This window comes from Pan paniscus, chromosome 6 (assembly GCF_029289425.2).
Source record: "Pan paniscus chromosome 6, NHGRI_mPanPan1-v2.0_pri, whole genome shotgun sequence".
Taxonomy (NCBI): Eukaryota; Metazoa; Chordata; class Mammalia; order Primates; family Hominidae; genus Pan; species Pan paniscus.
In genome coordinates, this window is record NC_073255.2 from 147954078 (window position 1) to 147973092 (window position 19015).

Here is a 19015-nt window from a genome sequence, read left to right on the forward strand (position 1 = left end):
TTTGTTATTTCAGATCTAGTGAGTAATAATTTTGTTGGCTAATAATGAACTCCCAAAGATTTATTTGCAACATTTGGCTGTCCATTTCAAAGCTCTTGGTCAAGCTGTACTATTTCCAATTCTGCAGATAATATTGTAGAATCTAGCATGCAAAGCTTAAACTTTTATGTAAATTTTACTAGTTTCATGTGTGCCGCATAGATTTAGAGTTCTGCTGAAATTTTACACCAAAAATATTTCCCAGTCTCAACTTACAGCAGATATTGTCTTGATTTGCATCAACTTTTTCTTAACCGAGTATATATGGCTTTCTTTACAATACTGTTTTTGTTTTTGTTGTTGTTGTTGTTTTCTCCTGAAGTACAGTGTCTTCTGTAAGTGTCACTTTCTAGTGCAGATTCTTAACCCCAGTCTAGGTTTGGAGACAAAAACCTCACAGATTGTTGATGTATTCCATTTGATCACTATCAGCTGGCAACAAGCATGGTCTGGCCTGCAGCCACATCAAACCAATTTTCTAGAGGACTTTTCTCAGTACTTAACACTCAATTATATTAATGTTTATTATTCCTCTTTTTGTTGTTGATACAGCTTTTTACATTAATTCTGAAAGTCTGTGGCACTTCCAATCATTAAGAATACATTTTAACCTAAATTACATGGTTTTCTATGTTCTCCAAATACAAATGTCACAAATTTTAAGAAACTAATCTGTATATCTTATACTCCCACTACACTGTGCTATTACTAGAGATATAATATATAAAAATCAATTGAAAACCATATCTCAAGTAAAAAAGATATATGAACAAAACAAACATATCTCCATTAGTTTCCTCACAACAGATTTATTCAAGATATAATGAGAGTAGACATTGGCTTAGAAGAAATTTATGATTCTTTTTAAACAATCACAGATTTAATTATACCCTTCTAAAGTGGGTATTGTTATACTTTTGTAATCTCCTGAATTTAAAAAAAACATATTTATTTCTGTTTGCCAAGCTTACATCATCACTCAATAGTTCATGCATACAAACCACATGAATCAATTCAGCATTCACCAACAAAACAAAGGTCACAAATGAGTACCTTGTACAGCAAATTTTTTTAAATGTATAATAAGATGGAAATTTATAATTAAAAGCAACTGATATTCATTCATTCATTCAGTAGATATTTATTGAACAACAATAGCAGGCAATATTCTAGCTAGGCATTGGAGAACAAAACGGAAACAACTTTAATAAAGCTAACATTCTAGTGGAGATGATGGGAAGTAAGCAATAAACAAAAAGCAAATAATTTCTAGCAGTCTTAAATGATCTATAAAGAAAACAACATGGTGAGAATGAGAATGACTTTAGGGGATATTTTAAGTAAGGTGGTCCGTAAATAAGGTATTATCAAGAAGAATTAAAGACCAAATTAAAGAACAAACATCTAGAATGTGTAAAACATTTTCAGTACAATTTGACATGTTCATTGACAGCTACGTGATAAACCATTAACTTTCCTTCCATAATTAAGTTTTTTTTTTCAAGTCAGGTTTCCAAGGTATGAGGGAGGCACATCTCATACAAGAGCAAGAAAACCCAATCATCATGCTTACGAACTACAAAAGCATCTTAATTAAGTTTTAAAAGAAAGTATCATTTAATTTCACTGTGCAAAGAAGACAAGTCAGCACACAAGTATAGGCTTACTCAGTGAGTAAGACATAGGTCTAGACATGAAGGTGTTTCATTAACAACTAGTAAGGGGGCAATCAAGTACATATATATCTGCGACACAAAGCTTTATTACACAGAGCTCACAGGAAGAGACCTGAAAATGGAGTCAAGGACCTGGGATAGAGTTCAGGAGCCATCACTGATAATGCCCCTTCAACTTTCACCACCTCATGAAATCTCTCTGAGTTATCACCTGTAAAGTGGGTATAACTGCACATGCTGACAGGATTATTAGGGGAATCAAATAAGGTCATATATGAAAATTGAACTGAATTTGTACATTGTAGCACAATATGACTGTGACTACTATCGCTGTTTTCATTGTTTGTTGCTATTGTTATATGATGGAAAACTGAAGTTAATGGAAAGGGCCCTTAAAAAGTCTTCAGGGGCTGGGCGCGGTGGCTCATGCCTGTAATTCCAGCACTTTGGGAGGCCAAGGTGGGCGGATCACAAGGTCAGGAGTTCAAGACCGGCCTGATCAATATGGTGAAACACTGTGTCTATTAAAATTACAAAAATTAGCCAGGCATGATGGATGAACACCTGTAGTCCAAGCTACTCAGGAGGCTGAGGCAGGAGAATCGCTTGAACCCAGGAGGTGGAGGTTGCAGTAAGCTGATATCACGCCACTGCACTCCAGCCTAGGCAACACAGTGAGACTCTGCCTCAAAAAATAAAGTCTTTAGGATCTGAACTATACTAAAATATGCAAAGATAAGTAAAGCATCAAAGATCCTATCTGTTCATGGATATTAGACATGAAGACATCATTAGGGAAAATGATATTCTTTTTCAAATCTTTGTTTCTCCACACAATTGATAGGAATCAGTCATTAAAGAAAACCTCAAAACTAATATTTTTCAAGTCCATATTCATTATTATGACAAAGTTTAATTATGCTTCTCATATATTTAGAATAGCTTTTATTCACTGAAATAATATCTTATCTTCCAAGAAAACATAAACAATACCAGGAATGATCACAAATATAGATTATATCTTACTAACCAGTGTCATGAATTATAATTAACAGAAATCATGAAAAAGTTTTATTCCTTTTTCAGTTTGGATGTTGAGCTCCAAGCCCAAAATGGTTTAGCATAAACTTTACTACATAACTGTCTTGAAGAATATATATAAAAACATAAGTATAAATATCAAACATATAAGTATAGAATACAAATAACTTAAAGTTCAAAGAATGTTTCTACATATATGAAATTAATGTTGAGTAATTCTTGACTGAGCAATGTGAACTATTTCTGCAATAGACATTACTGGTATTAATTTAGTACCAGTTATATAATTATAAATTTCCTTCACAAAATAATTTTGTCTTGGCATATTGGAACAGTAAAGTTAGGTGAATGTCCCAGATCAAATTTAAGGGATTCCAGATCTTAAATCATGTGACTGTGAAGGGAAAATTTCCTCTCCTAACTCACATCCAATAATCTAACACTATTCATTTTATCCATAAAAATGTATTAAATCCTAACCTGTGAAGCTGCTATAACATAATATAAAACCATTTGCTTTTCTGAGCCTAAACTGATAGTCTGAAACATAATCCTAAATTATCTGGAAAGAGTTTATCTACTAAGAAATTTTCCCAAACAGGTGATTTGTCACTTAGCTTTCACCTAATCCACATATGAGATGAATACCGGGCTTCTAAGAGTGAAATGAATGCAAATTTATAACCCTGTTTTGAAAGAACTCTTTTTCTCCATTAAGATTTAGAACTCCCTTTGGTGCTCTAGTCATGTACAACCTTGCAAAAAGACGCTTATGTGGGCATATCACCCATGCTCTTCATGGGTAGCAGTTGTAAAAAAAAAAAAAAAGGTAATGTTAGCAAGGGCCTATATTGCCCATTAACAAAAATTAAAATTTGGTAGGCATCACAAATTACACTGCTTTCCATTCCCCACCCCCCAAAAAAATGGCCCGTTAGTATTTTTACTTCCCCTGCCCTTAATTTTAGCCCTCTCTATTCAACACATAAGGCAAAATGTATTTCATTTACTATGCCACTCTTTTGGGGGATCTCATATTTCCCAAATGTTCATAACCTGATATAGACTAGTCCTTAAATGGTATAGTAGTCAAATATTATAAACACATTAAAGTAGAATACACCATAAAGCTCATTACGAACAGAAATAATGTGAATCAACTAATGTCCCCCCTGCATCAATAGTAATTTTAAATGAATTCAAGGGGGTTGTAGGCAACCAAATTTTGCAAAGTCATCTACATAAAGTAGTCCTACATAATTAACTTCAAGTAAAGAGTTATTGTGAGGCTTCTATAAAGTTAAGTGACTGAACTCCATCCTGGGTGACAAAAGGAGACCATGTCTCTGAAAAAGAAAAAATACATGCCTTTAAGTTAGGTGACAGGAAAAAGGAAATGCAAAACTTTATTTATATATTTTTTATTTATTTATATATATATATATTTTTTTCTTTTTTTTTTTTTTTGAGATGGAGTCTTGCTCTGTCTCCCAGGCTGGAGAGTAGTGGTGCGATCTCGGCTCACTGCAACCTCTGCCTCCTGGGTTCCAGTGATTCTCCTGTCTCAGCCTCCCGAGTAGCTGGGTTTACAGGCACATGCCACCACACCCGGCTAATTTTTGTATTTTTAGTAGAGACGGAGTATTTTTAGCAGAGACTAGGTTTCGCCATGTTGGCTGGTCTCGAACTCCTGACCTCAGGTAATCCGCCTGACTTCGCCTCCCAAAGTGCTGGGATTACAGGCATGAGCCACCACTCCTGGCCCTGAAAATGCAAAACTTTAACCTGCATATAGTGCCTTTAATTTCCACACAGGAAATAAATGACAAAGCTTCACTGACCTAGCATACATCAAGAACTTTAACTCTGTCTGTCACTTCGTACTTCAGAGTGCCACCAAGTCATCTCACCTTAACCATTTAACACGAGTGTTAGGGAAAGAGCTCATGTCCTGTACAGTAATGAATTTCCACTCACAAAAAGATGCACAAACATGCACACAGCCATAAATATGGCCTCCATGTCTTGGTTGAAACTCAAAGCCATAATTCAGGAAGTTTTTTCAAAGCTTACAGTGGAATGTATGTTGTTCTATTTTTAAAACTTTTTTGTATCCTCTGGACACAAATATAGAATGTTGTTTAAAGCAGATTGTCAGGAATTTAAGCAGGAAACAAACCACAGAGCATGAGGGAAATCTGACACACTTTTGAAAAGAAAATAGACAAACAATCCCATGCTTATTATAGGGAACTAAAAATACAGCCCACATCGCTATTATTGTCTCCCTTAGGTATAGTAACAGAAAAGCACCATCCAACTCTGAACTCATGGCAGGCATCAGCTAACCCCAGCACACCCGAAAATGTGGTGCTATAATTTAGTCTCTTGTTTATTGCATTTGAAAAAATTCGTTCAAAATGAAGGAGCTAATTTTATTTCCTTTCTTTCAACATATGTTTTATCTTCTCAATTCTTAGTAAAAACGTAAAGCACTGATGTTAGTGTTGTTTTATTTAATAGCAATGAGAACCAATATTTTATTATATGCAGAACAGAAAGTGAACTACCCAGAAACCTTCTACTCTGAGTTCCTTCAGAGGAATGTTCCCCTCCAAAATATAATTTTAAGATTTCTGTAATAATATTGTAACTAAAATGTTCTTCATTCTCTATCTATACTAGGTCATTGGACTCTTGTCCACAGGCTTCCTTACCTTCTTTACAAACCAGTGACTTTCTATTCTGTCAAACTGAGTTAATCAAGGAATACAAATGAGTTGAAAACCTTTTTGCTGCCATCCTTTTACAGCATATCTATGCTTCAAAACCATCCCTCCTGAGATTGATAAAAGCATTTACTTATGGCAATCAATATAGAATAGTCTTTTTTTTTTGGCATACATGCCTATCGTGTCCTCCCATGTATAAGGCCCTAGAGAGTAGTGCTTGCAAGATCAGAAAGCATAAGGCAGCATACTTGTGCCTGTTCATAAAATCAACTCAAGCTGAAATCATTTCATTTATTTTTTTCTTTTAACTATACCAGGGAGATGGACAGTCCTCACGTGACATAAAGAATGGAGACTACAAAGACAGGATATTTGGCTATCTTCCAATAAAAAAATGACTTAAAAATTGTTTAAATTATCTGGATAATTACCCCAAATGTTTTCATCTGCAATGCAGGATAATTGAAAGTGGGTCTACATGAGACACACATTTCCCAAATCATTGTACTGCAAGGCACAATGTAAGTCTGTCTCCTGTCATTCAAGCAGGGGAATTTCCAAATCTAGTTGGAAATTCCTTTGAAGATAAAAGGATGACATCATTTACCAGTCATACTACCACACTAACTTCTCAAATAAACTGGAACTAAATCATAAGAATGAGCTTTTAGAGACCAAAACTTTCAAGAGAATAAGGAAAGCATATTTGGGCAGACTTTTCCTCTCAATTTATGTGAAATGTGTAAAATACAAATTAAGGCCTAATTAAATCCCTCTAAATATCTATGATAGAAATAAAGAGTGGACAAAATGGGAAATTTTAATGCATAAATTTAGTCAATCACATTCAAAATTTTCTGAACAGAACTGAAGTCTCTCAACATACACATACACATGAATCTACACACACACACACACACATTTTTGCCAGGAAAACAATGATTTCTCTTACAAGTGTATATAAATTCTCCTGACATACAAATGTTTAAAATTCTTCAAATTTTTCATGAATTTGTACAGCTCCTAAGGATCTTTTTATAGACTACTTCTGATGCAAATGAAATTAGCACCTTGTCTATCTCTATGCCACTGTTTGACAGACACATAAAACGTGAATAAGCATGAAAAACTAAAAATATCATAAAATCTCTGAGTAAATCCTATCAGTATCCATCCAAGTACATTGTATTAAGTTTGCACAAAGAAATATATTGGCTGGGCGCAGCGACCCACACCTGTAATCCCAGCACTTTGTGAGTTCAAGGAGGGCAAATCATTAGGTCAGGAGTTTGAGACCAGCCTGGCCAACATGGTGAAACCCCATCTGTACTAAAAATACAAACATTCGCTGGGCGTGGTGGCAGGTGCCTGTAATCCCAGCCACTTGGGAGGCTGAGGCAGGAGAATTGTTTGAACCCAGGAGGTGGAGGGTGCAGTGAGTGAGCTGAGATCGCGCCACTGCCCTCTAGCCTGGGCAACAGGCGAGACTCCATCTCAAAAAAAAAAAAGAAAGAAAGAAAAAAAAAGAAATACATTGAAACCATTTTGAGAATATTTAAGGGTTACTACAAAAATTATATAATAATAGAATTTGAAGGTAATTTTTATTTTAGAAATGAAGTCACTAAAGGTCATGAGGTCTCCTCCTAACTCCCGGGTCTGCATACTTACACAATAGCCTACTGTTAAAGTGCTGGTAATTTTACAGACAGGCATCACCCAAATAGAGATCTCTAGTTTAATTATAACCTGAAGCAAATTTTCCATCACTATGGAAAACAAGATGATTATACTTCAATCTAAGATGAGTGAATATTAAGGATAATGAATAAATGAGTGTTTTTCCCAGAGAGACCTACATTTGGGACCATATAAATGCTAAATAACAAGGTAAATAAAAGAGAGGTTAAAAAAGCAAATCAGGCAATCAAAATCCATTGGCGCTCAAACAATATTGAATAATGTACTATTATGCCATATTGTAAATTAGAATTCCCCAGTATATGGTGTGATGCTTATAGGAAAAAAATATAAGCATCAAGAGACAAGTTATGGCTTAAAATTATCATTTGTTTTACTAATCATGTACAAAAGTCAACTTCACAAATAATGCTATTAATGAAGTGCTCAGTTGAGCAAAATCAATAATTAAATATAACTACAAATCAGAATTTTCATAAAAAATGACAGTATCATGACAAGCTGGTAATTTATGAGTATACAGAAATGACTACCCCAATATGAAATGTGCCTGTGATTAAGATTTCATCCCCCCTCTGTAAAAGAAAATTATAAAGAGAGATTTCTGTACTGTAAACTACCCTTTCTAAATTATAGCTGTACTATAACTAGATTCCACAAATTTGATGTATTAGTGTGAGACATTTGCAATTATTTTTTATTTTTATTATTTATTTTTATATATTTATATATATTTCTTAGACTCACACTCTGTCGCTCAGGCTAGAGTGCAGCTGGCACCATCTGGGCTCACTGCAGCCACCACCTCCCAGGTTCCAGCGATTCTCGTGCCTCAGCCTCCCGAGTAGCTGGGACTAGAGATGTGCACCACCACCTCTAGCACAACTGGCTAATTTTTTTAAAAATTTAAATTTAAATTGATTTTTATTTAAATTAAATTTCAATTAATTTAAATTAAATTTAAATTTAATTTAATTTAATTTAAATTAATTTTTAAATTAAATTTAAAAATTAGCACACCTGGCTAATTTTTGTATTTTTACTAGAGACTGGGTTTCACTATGTTGACCAGGCTGGTCTCAAACTCCTGGCCTTAGGTGATCCACCCAACTCAGCCTCCCAAAGGGCTGGGATTACAGGCATGAGCCACCACATCCGGCCGGAATTATTGTTTAAAGAAAACTATCCCCATGTAGCACAAGCCTCAATTCTAAAAACAAGAGAAGAAAAAAGATAAAACATCCAAGATTCTCTCAAATCTGCCCAAAGCATATCTTGAGACTCAGGAGAGAGAATTGTGCTATTTAAGTTACTACTGGTTTCTCTGAGAGAACTTTATTACAAGGCCTATAGGACTCATCTGAGCCCTATATCAAGAGGAATGGAAACAGCACATGATTTGTTTATGATCTGCATTAATGCTTGCTGGGTAAAAATAAAAGTTCTTAAACATGACAAGGACATAAAATAATATAAAATTGCCCCTCCTTTAAAAAAAATCTATAGCTATTTCTATAATGATTAATAATAAGAGGATTTTTGCCAGTTTGAAAATCTCAAAATATCAGATTTGAGAATCTGAAAATATCAGAATCCACTCTAAAACCACTCTAAAAGACAGCATCCATTAAATATATGGGTATACATGACATACATTTTACTATATAAATTTTGAACAATAACAAAAATAATTTTTCTCTAATAAACAAATTTCTTTATAATGGCAATCCCATACAAAATCTCTACAATTTCACAGGACATTAAAAATCAACTTGAAAACAAGAGTAAAAATTTAGTGCATATTTTGTGAGAAACTAAGATTCAGAGAGCGATGTGATTACTCTCACATAGCAAAACTAGGCCTAGAAAACAGTTTTTATTTTATTCCTTCCACAATACTCAACTGCCTTATAATTTCATCTGAGTGAAACTTTATTATCAAAGGAAGAGAAACACCCAACAATAATAACAAAAAAGGCAGTGCACCTATACAGTTGGAGGAAACACCTTTCTGAGAAGATACCAAGGTGTGTGGTGCTGTTTTAAAAATAAACATTTGAGAGAAAGTAGAACTTAGTGGTTAAGACTGAGCTTTAGAGGCAAAATGAAGGAATTTGAATTCACATCTGAATTTAGATGAAGTGCTCTAATCGAGGCAATTTACTTCCTACTGGTTAGTCTGCCTTAATTTAATGATTAAAGTAACTCTCTAGTTTGTTTACTACTGTGCAGATAAAAAGATAAAATAGAAATAATGGCAGGTAACTAATTTGATAGTCTTTAAAAGCCCCATAATGACTAAAATTCACTGATCCTAATTTGTTAATGGCATGGGACTAGAGTATTGAATATAAACTTGTAATCAATTAAAAAACACAAAGGTTAAAATCAGATAAGTGAGCTTACACACATTCAATTGTTAGACACCTTTGGAAAAAATCTTTGATGTTCACAGAATAGTATCATGTAAGTTTGGAATGTGAAAGAATCTTACAACTCATGCAACCAAATTTCTAAATTATAGAGATCAATAATCTGAGGTACAAGAAAGTGAGGTATCCTGTCCCCAGTTACAAAATCATCCAGTAAACCTGGCCCATGTTTCTTAATGCAAAACAAATTTTCTTTCGGTATATCAATTTCTCATTGACATCAGTTTTTAAGGATAGCATTCACTAAGCTATTCTAAATAATTACCATTATCCATTTCCTGAGAGTTGTCATATAAATTCAAATAATTCGTTTTGAAAAACTGGAAAAGAAATATTTCCCAAGGAAAATAGAACAGTCTTTTATAAGGATGCATTTAGTATAATTCAACAATACCTCTGGGATATGGAACCTTCAATTAGAACTAAAGAAAGATCAAGTCTTACAACAAGGGAATACGAAGTTAGATAATGGGAGAATAGAATTTAAGTTCTTTACACAAATGAAACTTAGCCAGCAATTTGCTATAGAAGAAAAGGAAAAACTGGGTTTTAATGTACCCATGGCAATTTTTTTCTTCACCAATTTTTCAACTTAAGTATCAAAATGTTTCTTTTCCTCACACTCTGTAGTCTTTATAATACACATAATAAAGTGCAAAGAAGAAGGCACACTTTGTTCTTAAGCTTTAGCATTGCAAAAACTCATCTAAAAGACAGTGGATTTTAAATCTTCCTACTCACATGTCCTCACTATACCCCAGCTAATTTTTCATAAGTATCACGAAAGACCATAGAACATTCATGTTGCTCCTTTTGGAGGAAAAGAATTAAGCATTCTCTCCTTTGTGCATCCACAGAGCACTGCACACATTTTTATTGTAAATCAAAACTACTGTGCATCATTGTCCTCAGCTATTTACTCCTTTGATAACTGAAAACTTGGTGAGCAGATATTTTATCTTATTTATTGCTGACTTTCCAGTGTCTATGATAATACCTGCCAAAAAGTAGGTGTTGGATCAATATTTCATAAATGATGAAAAACAGATAAAGAAGCTAAAGAATAAAGATCTCTTTTAAGGAAAAGTAGCTTTATCCGTAAAAGCTTCTACATATAATTATACCAAGAAACAATTTGTATTTTCACATAAAGAAATCTCAAATTATAAGTGTCCACAGGAATTGGATATATAAGATATGAGAATTCTTACAATTGTTTGATTTTAACGGCCTAAACTAGGTTTTAATCCCACCCCACCATTTATTTGTTGTGTGGTATCAGGCAGATGGGTCTCAATAACCTTACATTAAAAAGCGGAGATTAATGTACCTCACCAACCTATCTCACAAGTTCATTAATATTAAATTAATAATGAATAAGAAAAGGCTTTGAAAACTATAAAGCACTAAGAAGATACTATTATTACATATTGTCCTGCAAATAGCCCATACTAAATAGCATATTAGTGAAATATCATAATCATTTCCACAGACTTAAGAAAAAGTCAATATTATGCTAAAGAAAGGATAAATTTCTATATTCTCTATTGTGTTTCCCATACTGTTGCTTCCTACAGACCAGGAGAAACAACATTTGAATATGCTCACCACTATAAACACTCTCATTTTCAAAAGCTTTCAGAAGAAATCTAATTCAAAATGTGGTTGTTTCTAGCATATGGCTATGTAAATGATGAAATAAGAAAACATTTTCTAATTAAACACAAATATAAATTTTAACACACTCACCAGGATAATTTCAAAAAGTGGCATTATATTAAGACTCCCCCAGAAAGAATGCCTCATCTTTAATATTTCCAAACCTCTAGTTAACTTAAAGAAGGATATAGGTACCTCTCTGCTCTGCTGGAGAAAGCAGACCTAACCAATTAATTGACAGAAGTAATGGTTTCTCCATTCTCAGCTAAGTGATTTATGGAAACATACAGAAATGCAATTGGACTTTGTACCTAGGTTTTTCCTTCATTCTGGACATACAGGGGCAATAGATTTCTATTTTCATTTTATTCGGAGGGGTATATGCTCCCAAATGAGCATGCATACGGAATTGTAACCATCTGTTTACTTCTGTTTCCCCTCCAGACTGAAATTTTACTAAAGAAATCAACCATATCTAAGTCATCTGTTTTCCCTCTAGCTATTAACCCAGTAATTGGCATGTAGAAAGTACTCAATAAATGTTGACTGGATAAATTGAAGAATAAAGCACAGATATAATAGATTAACTTTTCTCTTAAAGTCTAACATTCCTTTGTATTAGCCTGAATTTTAATCTCTGGATTTTAGTAATATATGTAACACAAATTTGATGTTAGTAAATACTTATACACATTAAAACAGATTTACTGAAATTAGAAATTAAGGAGATAGAATTAAGTAACATGTAAAAGGATGCATACAGGATTCTACTAATACAATTCATTTATCAGTTCATTCAAAACATTTCTTGAGCACATACTACATTATAATGATAATGCCCAGAAGATAGGACGCAAAGCCAGGCAGGCCTCACGCTCTCAAGGAGGTTAGTGCCTGGTGAAGGAAAGGATCAAGGAAATGCCTGACAGAAACAAGTGCTGGAGCCATGGGACCACTGTGAAGGGGCAGCTAAGTACATCTGGAGGGAGGGGTTATATGAAAGTCTTGTATGAAAGACTTCCCAGAGGGGAGATTCTTGAACTGAGGTTTGAAAAGACAGTAAAACATAATTTAAAACAAAGAAAGAAGTATTCCAGGCAGAGTGATGCAACCATAGCTCTATCAATAGGGAGAAGGTTGCCTGCAGGAAAATGGCAGACAGTGAGGTAAACATAGAAGGATCCCCATATATCAACTTTGCAACTTGGTGTTGGAAATGATTATATTTCAAAGACACTGGTATACATTTAAAAGAAAAATAACTAGGTCTTTGTGTTACTGATTGCATTAATCCGTTCTCATGCTGCTAATAGAGACATATCCAAGACTGAGTAATTTACAAAGAAAAAGAGATTTAATGGACTCACAGCTCCACATGGCTGGAAAGGCCTCACAATCATGGCAGATGGCAAAAGGCACATCTTACATTTAGGTAGGCAAGAGAGAATGAGACTCAAGCAAAAGGCATTTCCCCTATAAAAACATCAGATCTCCTGAGACTTATTTCACTACCATGAGCATGGGGGAAACTGCCCCCATGATTTAATTATCTCCCACCAGGTCCCTCCCACAGCACATGGGAATTATTGGAGCTACAATTCAAGATGAGATTTGGGCGGGGACACAGCCAAACCATATCAGTGATGTAATAAAATTGTTTTTTCATTGTTAGTAATGGAAGGTAAGTTATTCTCAGGGAAAAATAAAACAGCCAAATGTTAATCTTGTGAACTTTAGTTAAGAATGATAACACACAGGTACATCTACAGCAAGTTAAACTTAATCTTCTCTGAATACTGCAAAACTCAAGTCACTTTATGCAAAGGAGACTATGGAGAGAAGTATGAATGAAAATGGGAAACAGCTAATACCACTACATCTAGCTTACTTAACATTTTATAATTTTTATCTCTAAATCCTGTCTCCTGGGAGCCTGTTGAATCGCAATCTAACTCATTTGGTTGTAAGTGAACAGTATTATTCATTTATTGGCCTTTTATGTTGCCTCTCTAACAGGCAAAAAAAAAAAGCCATCAACAGTTGAAAGATTTAAAAGTTGTTTTCCTTTTTTCCCTATAACTAAATTTCAAAGCTAATGAAAATATAACAAATAAAATTACAAGGTATAAACAAGCAAAGATTTGAAATAACAGAAAACTTCTGGAAACACATTCATTAAAATAATAAATGTTTAACCTTTTAAAGATTAAATTTCTCAGCCTGCCCAATGCCTAGGCCAAGAATTATCAAGGACATATCCTTCGCCCACTTTTTGATGGGGTTGTTTGTTTTTTTCTTGTAAATTTGTTTGAGTTCATTTTAGATTCTGGATATTAGTCGTCTGTCAGATGAGTAGATTGCAAAAATTTTCTCCCATTCTGTAGGTTGCCTGTTCGCTCTGATGGTAGTTTCTTTTGCTGTGCAGAAGCTCTTTAGTTTAATTAGATCCCATTTGTCAATTCTGGCTTTTGTTGCCATTGCTTTTGGTGTTTTAGACATGGATATGAACAGACAATTCTCAAAAGAAGACATTTATGCAGCCAAAAGACACATGAAAAAATGATCATCATCACTGGCCATCAGAGAAATGCAAATCAAAACCACAATGAGATACCATCTCACACCAGTTAGAATGGCAATCATTAAAAAGTCAGGAAACAACAGCTGCTGGAGAAGATGTGGAGAAATAGGAACACTTTTACACTGTTGGTGGGGCTGTAAACTAGTTCAACCATTGTAGAAGACAGTGTGGCGATTCCTCGGGGATCTAGAACTAGAAATACCATTTGACCCAGCCAACCCATTACTGGGTATATACCCAAAGGACTAAAACATGCTGATATAAAGACACATGCACACGTATGTTTATTGCAGCAGTATTCACAATAGCAAAGACTTGGAACCAACCCAAATGTCCAACAATGATAAACTGGATTAAGAAAATGTGGCAAATATACACCATGGAATACTATGCAGCCATAAAAAATGATGAGTTCATGTCCTTTGTAGGGACATGGATGAAGCTGGAAATCATCATTCTCAGCAAACTATCGCAAGGACAAAAAAACCAAACACCACATGTTCTCACTTATAGTTGGGAATTGAACAATGAGAACACATGGACACAGGAAGGGGAACATCACACACTGGGGCCTGTTGTGGGGTGAGGGGAGGGATAGCATTAGGAGATATACCTAATGTTAAATGACGAGTTAATGGGTGCAGCACACCAACATGGCACATGTATACATATGTAACAAACCTGCACGTTGTGCACATGTACCCTAAAACTTAAAGTATAATAAAAAAAAAAGAATTATCAAGGACAGTCATGAAAAAGATAAAGTCACCAAACATACTGAAGTACTTAAACTCTAAGAATATAATTTATACATGAAATAATTATAATTAGGTAATGAATATCAATTATGGTATTTTTCATTTGTACTAATTATTGTTCTCTTTTTTCTTTCATATTTCATTTTATTACATTTAGCATCATGCTGCTATTCCTGCAAATACTGAAGAAGCATGGGATTTAAATATTTTACTTCTAAATAAATGAATTACTCAATCTCCTATGACCATCTATACATACTCCACCTTCAAAAAGTACATCAATATTATATCATTAAGGAAATAGTAACCTTCTCTTCTCCAGTATGCATGACATTTTTGGACATTGCAATTGTGGCACTGGCACTTATTTCAGTGAAGAAAAACTTTGTGGTTCTATGGCATTCATCATTTGACAAATGCAAGCATCTTCCTTATCAATCAGCTCCTATTGAACTTACTAGCACTGACTGTGGAATCCTTAAGGGCCCATTACATTTCTGAAGAAGAAAGCTAAGATGAAGGACATGCCACTCCGAATTCATGTGCTACTTGGCCTAGCTATCACTACACTAGTACAAGCTGTAGATAAAAAAGTGGATTGTCCACGGTTATGTACGTGTGAAATCAGGCCTTGGTTTACACCCAGATCCATTTATATGGAAGCATCTACAGTGGATTGTAATGATTTAGGTCTTTTAACTTTCCCAGCCAGATTGCCTGCTAACACACAGATTCTTCTCCTACAGACTAACAATATTGCAAAAATTGAATACTCCACAGACTTTCCAGTAAACCTTACTGGCCTGGATTTATCTCAAAACAATTTATCTTCAGTCACCAATATTAATGTAAAAAAGATGCCTCAGCTCCTTTCTGTGTACCTAGAGGAAAACAAACTTACTGAACTGCCTGAAAAATGTCTGTCCGAACTGAGCAACTTACAAGAACTCTATATTAATCACAACTTGCTTTCTACAATTTCACCTGGAGCCTTTATTGGCCTACATAATCTTCTTCGACTTCATCTCAATTCAAATAGATTGCAGATGATCAACAGTAAGTGGTTTGATGCTCTTCCAAATCTAGAGATTCTGATGATTGGGGAAAATCCAATTATCAGAATCAAAGACATGAACTTTAAGCCTCTTATCAATCTTCGCAGCCTGGTTATAGCTGGTATAAACCTCACAGAAATACCAGATAATGCCTTGGTTGGACTTGAAAACTTAGAAAGCATCTCTTTTTATGACAACAGGCTTATTAAAGTACCCCATGTTGCTCTTCAAAAAGTTGTAAATCTCAAATTTTTGGATCTAAATAAAAATCCTATTAATAGAATACGAAGGGGTGATTTTAGCAATATGCTACACTTAAAAGAGTTGGGGATAAATAATATGCCTGAGCTGATTTCCATCGATAGTCTTGCTGTGGATAACCTGCCGGATTTAAGAAAAATAGAAGCTACTAACAACCCTAGATTGTCTTACATTCACCCCAATGCATTTTTCAGACTCCCCAAGCTGGAATCACTCATGCTGAACAGCAATGCTCTCAGTGCCCTGTACCATGGTACCATTGAGTCTCTGCCAAACCTCAAGGAAATCAGCATACACAGTAACCCCATCAGGTGTGACTGTGTCATCCGCTGGATGAACATGAACAAAACCAACATTCGATTCATGGAGCCAGATTCACTGTTTTGCGTGGACCCACCTGAATTCCAAGGTCAGAATGTTCGGCAAGTGCATTTCAGGGACATGATGGAAATTTGTCTCCCTCTTATAGCTCCTGAGAGCTTTCCTTCTAATCTAAATGTAGAAGCTGGGAGCTATGTTTCCTTTCACTGTAGAGCTACTGCAGAACCACAGCCTGAAATCTACTGGGTAACACCTTCCGGTCAAAAACTCTTGCCTAATACCCTGACAGACAAGTTCTATGTCCATTCTGAAGGAACACTAGATATAAATGGCGTAACTCCCAAAGAAGGGGGTTTATATACTTGTATAGCAACTAACCTAGTTGGCGCTGACTTGAAGTCTGTTATGATCAAAGTGGATGGATCTTTTCCACAAGATAACAATGGCTCTTTGAATATTAAAATAAGAGATATTCAGGCCAATTCAGTTTTGGTGTCCTGGAAAGCAAGTTCTAAAATTCTCAAATCTAGTGTTAAATGGACAGCCTTTGTCAAGACTGAAAATTCTCATGCTGCGCAAAGTGCTCGAATACCATCTGATGTCAAGGTATATAATCTTACTCATCTGAATCCATCAACTGAGTATAAAATTTGTATTGATATTCCCACCATCTATCAGAAAAACAGAAAAAAATGTATAAATGTCACCACCAAAGGTTTGCACCCTGATCAAAAAGAGTATGAAAAGAATAATACCACAACACTTATGGCCTGTCTTGGAGGCCTTCTGGGGATTATTGGTGTGATATGTCTTATCAGCTGCCTTTCTCCAGAAATGAACTGTGATGGTGGACACAGCTATGTGAGGAATTACTTACAGAAACCAACCTTTGCATTAGGTGAGCTTTATCCTCCTCTGATAAATCTCTGGGAAGCAGGAAAAGAAAAAAGTACATCACTGAAAGTAAACGCAACTGTTATAGGTTTACCAACAAATATGTCCTAAAAACCACCAACTAAACCTACTCCAAAAATGAACAAAAAAAAAAAAGCGAAAGACTGCAGTTGTGCTAAAAACAAAACAAAACAAACAAAAAAAAAGTAAAAAAAGATTACTTTCGAGAGAGAAGTTTAATCTTCACCAATGCTGCTCCTGACCAATGGAAATATGTACAACTTCAGCATTTTAAGTAACTGGCTTCAAGGGGTACTGTGGCAACCAAATAAAATAACTCCATTTTCTAAAACTTTCATGTAACTTTTATGTCTGGACTACAGTTAAAGTGGACAAAAACATTTCTGTATTTTTTTTAAGTAAATAAGAGTAGCTGAACTGAGCAATACCTCCTCCTGTGTTGTATTACACATATTAGCCACGAGTTTTTGCAGTGACCAGATAAACTTGAATTGACACGTGGTGTAATAAAATGGACAGATTCTGTAGAGTAGACACAGTGAGTATGTGGACCTCTTTTATAAGGAAAAATACATTTTGGATTAAAATCAATTGCTTTTGTCTTGTTTTGTTTCTAAATAAAGAATAATTTCTGGGAAATATCATCTGATCAGATATCATTTAAATGATAAAGTTTTTAAAAGGTGTTTTTCTATAATGAAATTTGGAATGCTAAGAGTAAGACACTTTTCTTGGGTGATGGGACTACCTACATTTTTATAAAGCCTCAAATATGGATTTCAGAAAGCATTTAATCAATATTAAATAGCAATCATAATTTGTATTTAACCCTTTAACTATTGACAGAAACTCTAGGAAATTATGTATTCACTTAAGGATTTTTTTAACAAGTAGCTTTTGGAGTAGATTAAATTATTAGGTTGAGATAATATAAATTCAGTATCTGAGCAACATAAAGTCTTATTTTAATAATTAGCAGTAGCTTAGTTTTAGGCCGCTTGTTTTTTTTTTTTTTTTTGTTTGTTTGAGATGGAGTCTCCCTCTGTTGCTCAGGCAGGAGTGCAGTGGCAAAACCTCAGCTCACTGCAGCCTCCGCTTCCCAGGTTCAAGCAATTCTCCTGCCTCAACCTCCAGAGTAGCTGGGATTACAGGCATGTGACTACATCTCCGGCTAATTTTTGTATTTTTAGTAGAGAAAAGGTTTTGCCATATTGGCCAGGCTGCTCTCGAACTCCTGGCCTCATATGATCTGCCCACCTCGGTGTCCCAAAGTATTGGGATTACAGGCATGAGCCACCACGCCAGGTCTAGGCTGCCTGCTTTGCAGAAACTATTGCCAAATTTCATTATGACTTATGCTCTAGGTATAATTTTCAAATCTCTCTCTGATTCAAAACAGTTAAGGAGCTTCACTGAAGTAACAAGCAAATAACTTAATAATTTACTATATTGAAACATAGCAAGGAAACAACATGTTTCAGTCCAACACTAAGATTTTAAAATTACACCATAAAACATATAGCATTAGTAGTAGAAGTTGAACAGGTTCGACTTTCTGAAATTTCTTTTATTTAGCTCACTCCAATATAAAAATGACACAATTCAGATACTTTCAGAGTTTGACACAAATTTAAGAGGAATGATGTTAACTAAAGGAAAAGCTTCTGAAACTATTTTAAAGTAAAAGAAACAATTAAGAATTTAATTTTTTAGTCCAGTCCTCTAAAAATATATTTAAGGCACTGGAAACCCACAGCTTAAAAGATTACAAATCATTGAATTGAAGTGCCAAATACATTAGTAGTCATTTAAAAATCTTATATAGGGAATATACGGATTTCACT

The 19015-nt window shown here is 34.7% G+C and overlaps 2 protein-coding genes and 1 pseudogene across 12 annotated transcripts in view; 1 reads left to right on the plus strand and 2 right to left on the minus strand.

Annotated features, from left to right (window-relative positions):
• Positions 1-17762, plus strand: part of LRRN3 (leucine rich repeat neuronal 3) — a 36954-nt gene extending 19192 nt beyond the window's left edge. For all 3 annotated transcript variants that reach the window (XM_034964824.3, XM_003811221.5, XM_003811222.5), the window contains one exon: positions 14777-17762. In XM_034964824.3, coding sequence (XP_034820715.2) covers positions 15135-17261 — 2127 coding nt within the window. In that variant the 5' untranslated portion in view covers positions 14777-15134 and the 3' untranslated portion in view covers positions 17262-17762. The remainder of the gene's footprint in view (positions 1-14776) is intronic.
• The window catches only part of IMMP2L (inner mitochondrial membrane peptidase subunit 2), an 888203-nt gene that overhangs the window by 440450 nt on the left and 428738 nt on the right, over positions 1-19015 (minus strand). The window contains exon 4 of one of the 9 annotated variants that reach the window (XM_063606348.1): positions 325-4102. The exons of the other annotated variants lie outside the window; for them this stretch is intronic. Coding sequence (XP_063462418.1) covers positions 4057-4102 — 46 coding nt within the window. The 3' untranslated portion in view covers positions 325-4056. Of the gene's footprint in view, positions 1-324; positions 4103-19015 lie in introns of those variants that run through there. 9 annotated transcript variants of the gene reach the window in all.
• On the minus strand, positions 1538-1627 carry LOC112440620 (small nucleolar RNA U13; annotated as a pseudogene).